Here is a 14,465-nt window from a genome sequence, read left to right as displayed (position 1 = left end):
ATGAGAAGTATTTCAAAGCAACAGGAACTTAGTGTTTTAGCCAGAGAAGCAGCTGCTGGCTGACCAACCACACATAGTAGTGCCCGACAAGAAGCAGGAGACCTCAGATGTGATAAATGAGGCAATCCTGGCATATGGCAATGTCAGGAAGAAATAGCACAAGAACATAGAAGTACCAGGGGCTTCTACCCAAGAGTCCTGAGTAATTTTCAGAAAGAAGAGGCATAATCATTCCAACATATTTTTAACCTGAGAAACCTCTAAAAGAAGGACCCTGTGAAGTTCAGTTCACACTCAGTTCTGACCCCCTAATAAAGCAGCCAGCTGTTTTTACAATGTAAACACTGGACTTATTGTACCCCGTAATTATTCCAGGGCTTCCCAAAAGCAGTTTCTTGAGATTGTGCACGGCATAGAGACCGAGCGTTCTCTATTGAGGCTCCGATGCTTTGGAATAATCTTCCTCTCCATATTAGACAAGTTACATCAGTGCCAGTTTTTTATTTTTTTTATTCCCTGGCTTTTAACTCTGGGGGCAACTGACATTTTTATTAATTTTATTGCTGTGTTTGGTTTTTCCTGTTGTATTACTATATTTATATTTGTACTGTACAGCACTTTGGTCTACCAGGTGTGTTTTTAAAGTGCTATATAAATAAATGATGATAATGATGATGTTTTCTTGTTCTTACAAAATAAACAAACACTTAAAACCTATGCCTCTTTGATACAAAATGGTAAGACGACAGTAGGGAAGTGACAACATGAAGACCTAATCACTGGAAGCGTGACTGTCAAGAAACCGTTCTTAAGGAAGTAAAGCAAAACAGATTACTCAGGACTTCTGAGCAGAAGCAAAACAGGAAGAAAAGTCTGAGGTATGCCAAATTATACAAGAACTGAAATGAATCAAATTTTCATGTCATATAATTTTCATTATTTATGGAGAAGGTCATTGACAGGTACAACAGTGAGTGTTGACAACCATAAAACACAGTGGAGACTGTCATAGTTTGGAGCTTCATTTTAACCAGTGTTGTTGGGATCTTGTCACAATTACTGGAACTGTAGTATGAACACAGAAAGTACCATCAGATTATGAAACACAGTGCAATACCATCTGGAAAAAGTGCAATTGGCCACGGCTTCATTTTTCAGCATCACATTGACACATCGTGCAGTGTCCCCATTTAAAAAATCCTTGAAAATGCTCCTGCCCAGAAGGTTGGCTGTTTTGACGTTCAGCACTCAGGCAAAACCGATCTAACTATCAGCTGATCTCTAATTTGCATGCCTTCATGAGACACGTTCACAAAACTTTACCCTCCAGTGTTATTCTACTGTTATTGTTGAGGCATCAGTTTTCACCAAGTCTGCATTTCATTTGAAAGAGATGTGAAACAACCAGCGTTGTAAGTTAAATTATGTTTAGGGTAATGTTCAAACACATTATGGTGGAATTTGCTTTCTCATCTGCAAAAGTTCAGTTCATAAATGTTAATTATACTGTCTGCAGTTGATCTTTTATTGTCCTTGATATGACAATATCAAGTTCACTTGCACAAATTTCTATTGGAATGATGATCACAATTTTAATGTAAAACATCAAAAGAAACTGATGATAAGTGGAAAATTAATCTGTCTTATTTTATGCATATATCTTTGTTCAAAACTGGAGAAAGTATAATGTTTCCCCAAAAAAGATAACAACAATTTCTTAGTTTATAAAAAAAAGATTGCTGATTTTTTTTTCTATGAAAATAATAATTAGTTCAATTGACATGCTTAGATGACTTTCCTAAAGTCCTTGTATGTATGTAAAAATGTCCTGTACATTTTAAAGTCATAACAATGTACTAAAAATTGATTAGCACTTTATATAGCACACAATTCTTTTGAAATATGTCACCTGGAGTGCAAACCCATACTCACTAAGCACCATTTAAAGCTTCAAAGCTGAACCATGCTGTTTTGGGTACAGTGATTATATAGGTCATTAGTCTATGGGCAAGTAAATCCTGAGGAAATGTATCTTGCTTTAATCATTATTTTTGTGAATCATTAAAGGAAAAGTTTGTCAGTTATCCAAGTGCCTAAAGAACCTAAAGAACAAGAGACAAAGTTCACCTGCAACATATGTCACATTATACTACTTTTTCTTATTGGTTCATTTTTAATTTTTTTTAAAGGAAATTCTCTTTGTTTCTGTTTCAGCTATCAGATAAATAAAACATACATAAACACTTAATATCCTGTATAAATGTAGCTTGAGTTTGGGATTTCTTGCATTTCTTGCCAGGTTCTGTGTCAAATCTTTAAGTTAAGCTAAATTCTAACACTACTAAAAACAAAAAACAAAAATAAAAACATGAAACTTATATGAGTGTGTTTGATTTGAATATGTCGATGAAAACATGTTCTAAGATTCCTGTTGTCTCTGATTTACCATTATGGAAATAACTGTAAAGATACTAAAGACCTACTGAATAACTATTGCACTGATGCACTGATGCATCACTTTTATGGCACATGGATACAGTCGGCAATACTAAAGTAATCCTGAAGCAATAATGAACTAGTGAGAAGCTGCTATGTATGAAGTTGTAGATCTGTTGCTGCAGGTGTTCTACTAACCCTCCTGTGCACGTGTCCAAACCATCTCAGCATTGCCTCTCTAACTTTGTATCCAAACTGCTTAACTTGAGCTGCCCCTCTAATATACAAATTTCTTACTACATGGGGGAGTAAACAACCACATCACTAAAACGCACAGATAAAACACTGCCCCCTAGTGGACAGATTAAAAACATTTCTTAATCATTACTTCTAAAGAAATAACTACAGCTGGATTACAATTTATGAGTCTAAGGAAGGTGAATTATTCACAAAAAACCTTTAACACTTAACTATGGATAGAGCTCTACAAAGTTATATTTTGCTATAACTGTTAGCATGTTTCCCATAAAATAGGAAATAGGTGCAGTGATTTAATACAGCTCAATATACACAAGTCAGTATTGGTATCACTATGTTTATTCGACGCAGCCTGAACTCTCTTAGGCAAACTTTTTTGTCCTTCAAAAACAGTCTTCAGAAAGGCTTCTTGAAGAACACTCAAAGCTCTTTTTTGGATGTTGGCAGCATTTAATTTTGTTCTCTGTCAACATGATCCCACACGAGGTCCGGGCTCTGTTGAGGCAAATGCATGACAGAGTTTTCGCTGTGTTTCACAGACACTTGCAGACATTTAGCATGCCACAGCCCCCCACTGAGGCCATTATCTGATGAGGCTTCAGTAGATGGATCAATAGAAAAGCCAGATGCATTTCTCAGACTCTGTCGTGCGTTTGCTGAATTTTTTCCTAATTTCTTAAGCTGGGAAACACACTGGAAGCAATTTCCTTAACATCTCTATTAGAGGATACCAAACTAACAATCTGGTACAAAAAGAAAGAAAGCACCAGTTTGCTCAGCATGTTGACAGAATTATTTTCATGGTTAAGAAAAAAGACTTCACAAAATATAACCATGTCGAGAGCACTCTCGAGGAGGAAGGTGTACCACTATCAAAGTCTACAATGAAGAGACACCAATTTCATGAATGGAAATACAGCGAGTTTACAAAAAGATGCAAAGCACTCAAAAAACATTCATGTGACCTTAAACAGTTCTGAAAAAAAAGAAAAGGAAAAGGTCTTTGAACAGAAAATACCCAGATTAACTTCTATTAGAATGATGGGAAAGGAAAAGCATGGAGAAAGAGATCCGAGGAATACCATATTGTCTGTCAAATATGATGGAGATAATGTACTGTTGTACTGTACAGGATGATACTCTGTCCAGGTTCAACTAAATGTATGAACTTTAATGGGATTAAAGCATGGAATAATACACCGTCTGTTAATAATCTGCCATTAAGCTACAACATTAAAAAAGACCTGTTTTATTTTTTTCTCTGTATAACTTTGTTTTCCGTATGATTGAGAATTCCTGTTTAAAGATAGATAACTCCATTGACCCATAACAGGCTCTTACGCTTCATGAAAACACTAACCCCATCAGACAAAGTCTTGCATGGAGATCCAGAATGAGGGCAAATGATTAATCATTTTATATTTCTTCCATTTTTGAATGAATGCACCGAAAGATGTCACCTTCTCACCAAGCTTCTTGCTGATGGTCTCATAGCCCTGTACAGGTCGACAGTCGTGTTCTTCGACAGCGCTACATCACTAAATGTGATGTAGACTACCCGAGGTTATGACAAGCAAGCAAATAAATGCTAGTGGAATAACTGGTGAGGGTAGTGTTAGTGGAAGTATTAAAATCGTGTAATCCATTTTTTTTATAATGCCATATGATGACAACTTGTTTACATATGTGAGGAAGAAAGTTAAAAATAAATGTAAAAATGAAAGCTCAGTAACCTTTATGGTCAAATCGGCCTTCTTCATACTATAAAACTAACCAATTAGCTTTACACAGCAATAAAATAACAATGTGTTTTCTTATCTCCATTTCATTTCTTTGAATAATAAACTTGTAAGAAAGCTGACGTTGCACCTTTGAAATACAGTATTAACCTTTCTATGCAAAATATTATATAATGTATAGTGTGCAAATTAAACAATTAAATTAAATCCACTAAATGAAAATGTTGAATCAGCAGCATGCTTGAAAAGCAGATGAAATTCCTTTGAGTAAATCCTGACAGTATAATTAGAAAAAGAGCAAATGAGCATGACTTGTGTGGAGACGTTACCAGGAGAGAGCGTCTTCTCTCTACAAAGCACACGGCAGCATTGCTCTTAGGTTTGCCGAGTTCATCTGAACAAACCAAAAGCTTGTGGACTTTAGAAAAACCTATGAGGTCATTCTTGAGAATTATTAATATGACATGCTAGCAGATTCACTTGAACCCAATAATAGATGACACATTAATCTCTTCTTTTAGCTGCTGTTGCAAAGACCAGGAATTATTTTTGGAAAGAATAATGATAAGGAAGTTCGTCGTTCTCATGTTGGTGAAAAAACATTAACATTACTGTGAAATCTATGACGTTCAAGATAACTTCTGTGTACAACATCCTCTCCAAATGTTCATGAGTGGAGATCCAGACATCCAAACCTGGGTTAGAAAGTACCCATCTCACGGTGTCCATGAGTGTACGGAAGCACAGAAGTCACATCTACTAGTGAAACTGGGACATTAGTGAGTACAAATAGGAGAACATGGTAATACTGAACATTGCTATACATTTGTACCTTTGACTTTTGTCTATAACCATTCAGTTTTTCAATGTGATAATTTCACACAAATTTCATTCAAAGCTTACAAAAATGTTTTAAACAGAAGAGACAAAGCCACAGGAATAAAAGCAAAAACAGCACCGTTGATTTAATAGGACACATTTGAAGATTAATATGGCAACATAGTATAGCGGACATATAAACAGATCAAATATTAAAACTTGCACAATTATATACAGCAATAGCTCTCCTTAATACGTCAAATGTATGCTAACTGAGGCCTGTAGAGTCTATAGCTCTTGGGTTTGTTGCAGTTTCTCTGTGCACGACACAGTCAAACCTCAGGATGAATTTGCTTAACAACTGTTGTCTGTTCTACTATTTTCTAGGTGCTTTAGGAAATGAATCTGTCAATTAGTCACTTTTTAAATGAAAATTATTAGCCTATCACCATAAAAGAATATTTGCTTCACAAAGCACTTATAAACATATTTATGTCTTAGCATTAGTTTTAAAAAGCGGTATCTCATATCTTTATTTCAAGGAATGGTTTGGTCGGGAGCGGTACCACTGCATCCAGACTGTTGGATGACTTCATTAAAAGTAAAGACAGGGTTCCATAAAAGAAAGGAGAGATAGTACAAAGCAAAGAAAGGCATGTCAAAGCATCAAATGTAGATCTTGGAAATTAAACTCATAGCAAAGACCTCCTTGACTCCTGGACAGTGGTTGTTGATCAGTGGTCATGACAATTTACATATTAATGATTAAGGAACTGATCATTGTTCATTCAGTGAGGTAGTTTCAGTCATTATGCAAATGTACTGCTTATTATGTTTGGGAAACCTGCAGTCAGCTGAGACTGAAGAAGTCACTTGGATGAGTGACGAAATGTTTCTCCCACTGAAAACACTACAGCCAGATGAACAGAATCAACCTTTTGGGGTTTAATTAGCAGTCTTGACAATTGAGCATGCATCAAGGCTGCTGATGATCAGATAATCAAGTGCATTTGATCAGCAGCACCTGGCTACTACATACCCTTATAATTCCTTGAAGTCTATCTAGTTTTTCTCTGACCTGTGCGATGCTTGTTTCTTATTCACATGACAGTGTAAACACATATACAGATGGGTCAGCTTAAAAAAGCTTCTTAGTGTTGGGCCTTCATAACAGCTTAAGTGCATGCAGACATCAATTTTATAGGTTTCCTCAAATCTACAACAAGGTTAAAAACTATTCTTCTATAACATGGATATATGTAATAAGAAGTTACAGGGGTGTAGCTCGAGAATATCCTCAACAAAAGGTCTGGAAAGTAACATATTCAGTATAATTCAATGCAATATATTCTGAAGTAGCCTAATAGTTTTAACCCAACCCTTCTTGCTCTGAAGCAACAGTGCTAATCACCTCACAGCTGTGCTGTCCACTCCAAAATACAATTTATCAAATAAATATCGATTACACAGACTAATGAGATCTATTTACCAAACTATAATTCACTGTCAATGTGGTTTTTTGTTGGCAATGATTATTACCAAACACTTAATAGATTTCGTAATGAACCCGGTATCACAGCAGCAATGCAATAGACACGCGGGTCCACCGTGCAGATGTTGCAGTACGAGCAGGGGGAGATAATATATTTAAGGCCAAGAAGTCGCTAGTGAACAATGAAGTGAAGTATGAAGTATACCAGGGTCCTTTATTAGCCAGATTAAGCTAGGTGGCTAATGTGTGTTTACATTTAAATGTGTTAGTAATGTCTGTTCAAATGCGTTCCCATGATTATTTTCATGGTGTCTTGAGATAAAATACCTCCCTCTGCCATTATTGCAAATTACTGCACGTGTGTCCATTTCACTCTTGCAAAGAGTGACACCATGGACCAACATGCCTAATACATGTTTTGGCGTGATGCTGGATGCAGGACGCGCTGTTAAATAATCCTGAATTCTTCTTTGTTCTCTGATGTATTCATTTATAGTCTGGATGACATTTTTTTCTTGTAGCAAACAAAGATCAGCCGACATAATGCGTACATAGGCACTACCAGGCTGGGGACTCCTGCTAAGAGGAAGATAACAGCATAGATCCATGAGGGGTAGGGTATTGATGTCAAAGCTGGAAATGTCTCCTGTAAAAGAACAATGAAAAAAATCCAACAACCTATTATGAGTTTATGCAATAACTTTTCAAACTGGTAAGCTATGTGACTGCTGCCAATTTGCTTATTGTCTTTTGACTTTACTTATGATGATAAATATAAACATTTGGGACGCCATATAATTGCATCAGTGAACATTAAGATACAAAGCAAAACAAAGAGGAGGTGCTTAAGTTGATTCAGTAACTAGGATGGTGGTTGCAAACTTACAGAATTTATGTCCCAGACTAGATAGTTGAGCTGCTTTTGGGCTTGAGTCACCAGGTAGAAAACCAAAATAACCAGGACAATCAGAGGACTGATAAATCGCCACGTAATCTGCCAGAAAATAGAAGGCTTTCGCCCAACCATGAACTTTATGTCCTCGTTGAACCTGCCAAACAAGAAAATTTCAGTTAGCTTCACATCATGTTATACAAAAAATTACCACTTTTTGATGCTGCTTTTCCAAACGGACAAAGAATCTTAATGTCTAAGTTCAGGTATTTCCCTTAATACCTGAACTGTTTGTTTTAGCTTGATATGTGCTGAAATGCCTGCACCAAGCTAACCCCGTTGTTCTTTGTGCTTTGCAGAAAGCTGAGCTACCTTATGCAGCTTAATAGTAGTGAAATGTAAAGCTACTCTTCCTGACACTTTACTTGAGTTTCCAAATATGCAGCTGAAATTAATGGTGTTGGATTGTGTGTCCACAGGTGTTTGTACTTTGCGTCGTAATAAAATGACGGTAAAAGGCTCCGCCCACTTCCTATCCATGTCTTACCATGCAACGACTCTGTGAATGGACTGGAGAAGTGTAGTGGTAGAGTCCTCCGTCAGGAATGAGATATGTGTGTCGACTTTTTATTCTCCCTTAAAATTATTATGCCATAACGCTGCACAGAGCAGCTCTGCTAACAAATGGAAGCACTACTAACCTGTCAATGCCATAGATGTAAACAACAGCTATCATCTCGAACAATCCAATGGTCAGCAGTGGAACAGATCCAGCAAAGTTATCAAAGAGAGTTAACCAATAAATTCCTGATGGTTGTGCAAACAGGAGGCAGATGATGAAGGATACAAAACATGTTGCTCCTAAAAAATAAGAACAATGGATCTTTTGTTAAAAATCCAGCAAGAAACTCTAAAAATGTTCAATTTAAATGTAAAATTCTGAGGAATGCATCAAATGTAGATAAAATAAAATAAAGCTAAGTTACCAGTCAATATTTCATGGGGCCATTTTTGGGGAAATAAATTAAAGTCTTTCAAAGGGACTACGACTCCTTCAATGTTTCCGAAAAGTGTTGAGAGTCCGAGGCAGAGAAGCATGATAAAAAACAGGACAGACCAGGCTGGGGAACCCGGCATTTTGGTAATGGCCTCAGTGAAGACTATAAAGGCCAGACCTGTTCCCTCCACTCCCTGAACAAATGCAATGCAGATTAGAATATAAAATAATAACAATAATAATAATAATAATAATAATAATAATAATAATAATAATAATAATAATAATAACAATAATATTATCATGGGAACTTAATAGATTTTCATTAAAATAGGCACCTCACTGAGGATTTTCTGCATGTCACAGGTTTTAATGTCCAGTCCAAAAACAGTATGTGGATTGGAGCTGTTCAGATGATGAAGGGCTGCATTGTAGTTGCTGGCAGTGATGCTGTCTTCAGGGAGTTCAAATCCATTTAGTAACGTCCTGATGTTTCTGATGAGAAATTACATCAGATTAGTAATTCGGGGTTACTATTATCTACTTAAAGGATATGCTTACATATGTTTATAATGGCAATGCACAAATGCAGGTGTTCATCAGGTATTCTTACCATCCCCACAATTGAGTTAAGCATGTTAGCATTTTCTAGTCACATTAAACACATATTTTGCCGTAGCTTGATGTGAATATATAAGGATGTTGTGGTGCTGTGTGCTGACTGACAAACCAGCTGGTGTCATGTCTACAGGCAGACTGCTTGCAATGATGACGATCTCATTAGACTGACTTTAAAACCTTTGTACCTATAACTGAACACTGTGAAGTCAACAAAGAGGATAACAACCTTTACAACCTTAACTCAATGTTTTGCAGAAAAGAAGCTAATAGTTCTGTTGTGCTAAAGCCAGAATGTTTGTTTTTTACAAGACTTGGGAGAAAATTTTTCAAAAGATGCAAATTACATTTGCTGAAAGCATGGTGTTAAGGGGTAGGGGTACCTGGACGTCACAGGGTTTTTAAATTCCTGGTCAGTAAGTTTAGTGCCTTTTACCAAAAAGTAGTAAACTTTTTCAAAGCCTTAAAATAAGCTTTACTCACTCGTTGATACAGGTGTCATATTTCTCAGTGGCCCTGAAGCCAATGATGGAGTAGGTCACTGTGGCTGCATAGACTGAGGTGAGGCCAGTTACCACAGACAGGATCACAGAGTCTTGCACACAGTTGTTGCTTTGGAAATTAAATGTGCAAAAAGAACAAGGAAACAACAGCCTGACTTTGGTTTTTGGAACAGTTTTCAATGACTTATTTTGCCTATTTTTTTTAAAAGAAATTAAATTAAAGTGAACAAAATGCTAAAAGTGCAGTTCCTTACTGAACAGGGTTGTAGCTTGAGAAGGAAATCAGCCCTCCCCACGCTAAGCCAAAAGCATAAAAGACCTGTGCACCTGCATCCAACCAAGTAGTTGGATTCATCAGCTCTTCCACCTGCAAGAGGGAGACACACACTGACATGTATTTCTGACCTTTAAATTCATACTTTAAAAAAAAATCAAGATTTGAAACATACATCTGGTGTGAAGAGGAACTTTATTCCACTCAGGGCACCTTTAAGAGTCAGTCCTCGGATCAGGAAGATGGCCAGCACTATGTATGGCAAGATGGCTGTGATGTAGACTGCCTGAGGACATTAGAAATGAGAGTGGAACAACTTGTGGGATGGAAATGTAGCTATAACAATTAGCATACAAAATTTCATAATTTACAATGCTTTTTCTTTCTTTTTTTGTGGAAACCTATTCTGGTACTTAGCTTAATGCTATCAATGCATCATATTAAATGTCTTTTTAAAATTCCAGATTTTAAAAATACATTAGATTAATCAGCTTTGTGGTGGAAGTCTTCCACTTTGGTGGTCTAAGAATCTCGTCACTGCTTTTTGCCGATGATGTGGCCCTGTTGCCTTCATCAGGTGAAGACCTCCAGCTTACTCTAGAGCAGTTCACAGCTGAATGTGAAGCAGCAGGAATGAGAATCAGCACTTTGAAATGAGAGGCCACGGATTTCAGCTGGAAAAGTGAGCAGTGCCCACTCTAAGTCAGGGACGAATTACTGCACCAGGTGGAGGAAGTTAAGTATCTCGGGGTCTTGTTCACAAGTGAGGGGAGCGAGGGATTAACAAATGGCTCTGACGTGGATGTGGACGCTGCACCGGACTGTTGTGGTGAAGAGAAAGCTGAGTGTAAAAGCGAAGCTGATGATTTACTGGTCGATCTACATCCCTTACCCTCACCTAAGGTCACGAGCTCTGGGTAATGACGGAAAGAATGAGATTGTGGGTACAAGCTGGAGAAATGAGCTTTCCCCAAAGGGTGACTGGTCTCTCTCCCTTAGTGATAATGTGAGGAGCTCAGTCATTTGAGACGGGCACAGAGTAGAGCTGCCACTCCTCCACATCGAAAGGAGCCAGTTGAGGAGGTTCGGGCATCTGACTAGGATGCCTCCAGGGGCCACCTGGGTGAGGTTTCCTGGCATTTCTTTCCGGACCCCGGCCCTTGGGCAGACCCAAGACATGTTGGAAATGTTATATCTCTCAGCTGGACCAGGATTGTGTTGCACTTCCCCAGATAAGGAGGAGATGCCTAAGGAGATGGAGATCTGGGCTTTTCTGCTCAGGGTACTGTCCCTACGACCAGGCCCCAGATAAGCAGAAGAAAACTGATGGATGGATGGAGGGATGGATACTCACGTTAATGAATAAAATAGGAACATTGGCAGAGTAAAGAGTGATCATTTTATTTAAGGTTCTACAAACCTTGCCTGAAGTACTGATCCCTCGTATGCAGCAGATACAAACAACTGTCCAGGCAGCTAACAGACATATTATAATGGGCCACTGGAGTCCTCCAGAGTCTGCTATTGAGTTAGAAGCATTCAGAGTGACTCTGTAAAAGTAGTAGTCCACCGTGGAGCTCTGCTGGCATTCTGGTATAAATCCTAAAGTGGGAAAAAAAACCCACTCTTAAACATAGCAAAACAGATGCTATGATTTGTGTGTGTGGGATGAAAATCAGTGTACAAATACCTGTCCTGTTTTCATTGAGAGGACAATTAGTCCAAGGCAATGGATCTTGAAAGGAATTGAAGAAATACCACATGATCCAGGCAATTAAGGTGTTGTAGTACAGGGCAACCATAAAGGACACTAACATGGAGCCAATACCTGAGGGACAGCATTAATCATCTATCATCACAATCACTAAAAACCACACACTGGGTATTTTTGGTTTTTTTGCAGGGACCATTTTACTTACCAACACCTGTCAGATATGGGCTGATGGCCCGCCACACTCCCACACTGCCTTTTCTAAGGCGCTGGCCAATAGCAAACTCTAGCAGTAAGAGAGGCATTCCTTCTAGCACCAGCAGAATCAGGTAAGGAATCAAAAATGCACCTGCAAATATATTTAAGTAGGTTAGAGATTGTTAGTATATCATTAACAGGTGAAAGTAACACACAACTGTTTTCAAGCACAGAATTCTGGGGAACAACTAATGCCATGACAGACATACACGACTGTGGGTGTAAGTCATGCACATGAATGTTTTATTCTCAAATCAGTGCTTTATTAACTGAATTAGCCTGTGCTATATGAATAAATCTAAACTGCCTCTAACCATTCACGCGAACAAACAACGGCCAGGTTCTCTTAGAAAATTTAAATACCACCACTAATACTGTTACTACTACTAATCGTCTTATTAAAATTACTTATCATTGCTGGATGTCATCATTTAAAGTCTAATTTCTTTGCTTTTTTTTCTTAACCACAGTGGTTTTCTCATTTCGGTCTAACCGACCATGAGATGTTTTCTTGTTTTTCTTGTAGTCTATTAGTGTTTTAACATATCGGGTTTGATGTCCAATCTTTTTCTTACTTGAGCCACAGTGATCATCTCAGGAAAAATTATATTCAGAACTTTCATTTTTTCAGCCAGAGGCTCTTTTTTTTTCCTTTTACATTTTTGAGGCTTTCATCACTCCAATGGAAAGCTGCGCTTCCTCTTTGAACTTAATAGTTTCAGTTTCTGCTTTCTTGGCATGGTGATGCAAGCTCCTCCCTTGCTACATCATCACCACTTTCTTTGCTTCACCTAGAGGCAAGTGTGTCTATTTAATGGAAAAAATCGGATTTGGTTCAGAATGATTCAGATTCAATTTACGCATGATGGTAAGAACAAAACAGACTGCTTTGCGCATTTCATAAATCTGATGGTAATTTTGTCATATTAGACATATCAGTAAAAGAGGGCCGTTGTACGCTGGACAGAAATAAAACCCAAAGTGCAGATGTCTGGCCATTAACACAGCATATGAGCCCAAAGACCTCATACAGTGGTGGAGGAACAATGATTTGTTGATGAACAGTACCTGAAAGTCACATCCTGAATAAATAGAAAACAGATCCAGCAAGAACTTGACACAGGACCCCAGAGATACGTCTAACCCTTCAGTTTATCCATGTACATGAAGGCTAAGTATTCCAAATTACACAAGAAGTGGACTGATAATCAGATTGTGTGGGTTTATTTTTGTTTTTTGAACAAGGCTCTGAGTTTGTTAAATGAAGTGTTTTCTGTTAGTCTACATTTTAATGCTTTATGTTTTTGACAAGTGTCCGTTTGTCTGATTCTGTCTGATAACGCGACAACACGATGAAGTGTGTAGGAACTTAAAAATGTTCAAAATTCGACATATTTATGATAATTTAAAACATCTTCTAATAAAAGTTATTAATAGCAGTTAGCCATTAGCAACTGTGTGGCCCTAAAAGTTAGATATGCTCTTATGTACAAATACGATGGGCGACGTTTATCACTATGGTTAGTCATAGATGTGTTTGGCTATATTTAGCACTTTTTTTTTGTAGGCTAAAAATAAGATTTCGTGTCAGTGCAACCTGAAAGGTCACATTGCTGTTTTGTATTAATCAGTATACACCATCACTATTGCACAGAAAGGACACTCGTTGCTATAGCTCATGATACTGTGCTTGAGTTAACGATTTAAAAAGAATGATTAAATTACAAAATAAATGCATATTTTAAAAATATTTGAGTGCAATAAGGTAACTGCATAAAAGTCAACACCTGTCATTACATAATTAAGATTGTGTTTAAACTTAACCAGCTGGACTCAGGGGACATCTTGGTGAATAATCATTAATGCAGCTTGACTGCAAACCTAAGGGCACTCTCTTGTATTAATGAATTGGTGACAATTTAACTCCATTTAAGTGTTGGTACAAAGGTCAAGTGATTTCGTTGCAGTTAAAGTTTTAATTATTTAAAGAAAAGCATATTAATATTATTAATAATAATAATAATTATTAGATTAATATAAAAATTACTTCCTGTATACCACAAACACACATTTTTTAAAATCAGTAAATCACTAAATTGTCTGATTATTAACCAGATATGTTATCTTGCCCTTTCTGTCTTAGCTTACCTCCTCCATGACTCTGACATAAGTAAGGGAATCTCCAAACACTACCCAGACCGATACAGAACCCCACACAGGTTAGTATATACTGAGCTTTGTTGTCCCACTTGGGTCTGTCTGCAGCCTCCTGTTTTTCCATCCTCTCCAGATCTTCATGCCTGGGGATTCTGAGATCCAGTCCTGGGTTAGGAAGTACCAGTCTCATGGTGTCCACCGTATACTGAAGCGCACGTTGTGTCTACTGCTGGTGAAGCGTTTGTCAGGGGGGAGTGCATGTGTGTGCGCCCCCATAGGCTTGTCGGGTAATCATGAAACGATTTATGACC

General features: G+C 37.6%; 1 protein-coding gene across 1 annotated transcript; it reads right to left on the bottom strand.

Moving 5' to 3' along the window:
• Positions 1–5,299: 5,299 nt before the first annotated feature.
• LOC146549585 (sodium-dependent neutral amino acid transporter B(0)AT1-like) lies at positions 5,300–14,368 on the bottom strand. Its single transcript, XM_085262095.1, has 12 exons — positions 14,146–14,368; positions 11,948–12,088; positions 11,719–11,856; positions 11,449–11,630; positions 10,204–10,314; positions 10,009–10,121; positions 9,735–9,863; positions 8,972–9,128; positions 8,623–8,827; positions 8,338–8,497; positions 7,631–7,793; positions 5,300–7,390 (listed from the first exon to the last, which is right to left on the bottom strand). Exons 1-12 carry the CDS (start codon positions 14,342–14,344, stop codon positions 7,235–7,237), a joined length of 1,854 nt encoding a protein of 617 aa, XP_085118221.1. The 5' UTR covers positions 14,345–14,368; the 3' UTR covers positions 5,300–7,234.
• Between the last annotated feature and the right edge of the window lie 97 nt (positions 14,369–14,465).

This window comes from Mchenga conophoros, linkage group LG22 (assembly GCF_057382185.1).
Source record: "Mchenga conophoros isolate Kocher_MC1m ecotype Shallow Benthic linkage group LG22, M_conophoros_male_GT1.1, whole genome shotgun sequence".
In the NCBI taxonomy this organism is placed as follows: domain Eukaryota; kingdom Metazoa; phylum Chordata; class Actinopteri; order Cichliformes; family Cichlidae; genus Mchenga; species Mchenga conophoros.
Note: the sequence above shows the minus strand (reverse complement) of the source record. Positions and strands in the feature narration are given on the sequence as shown.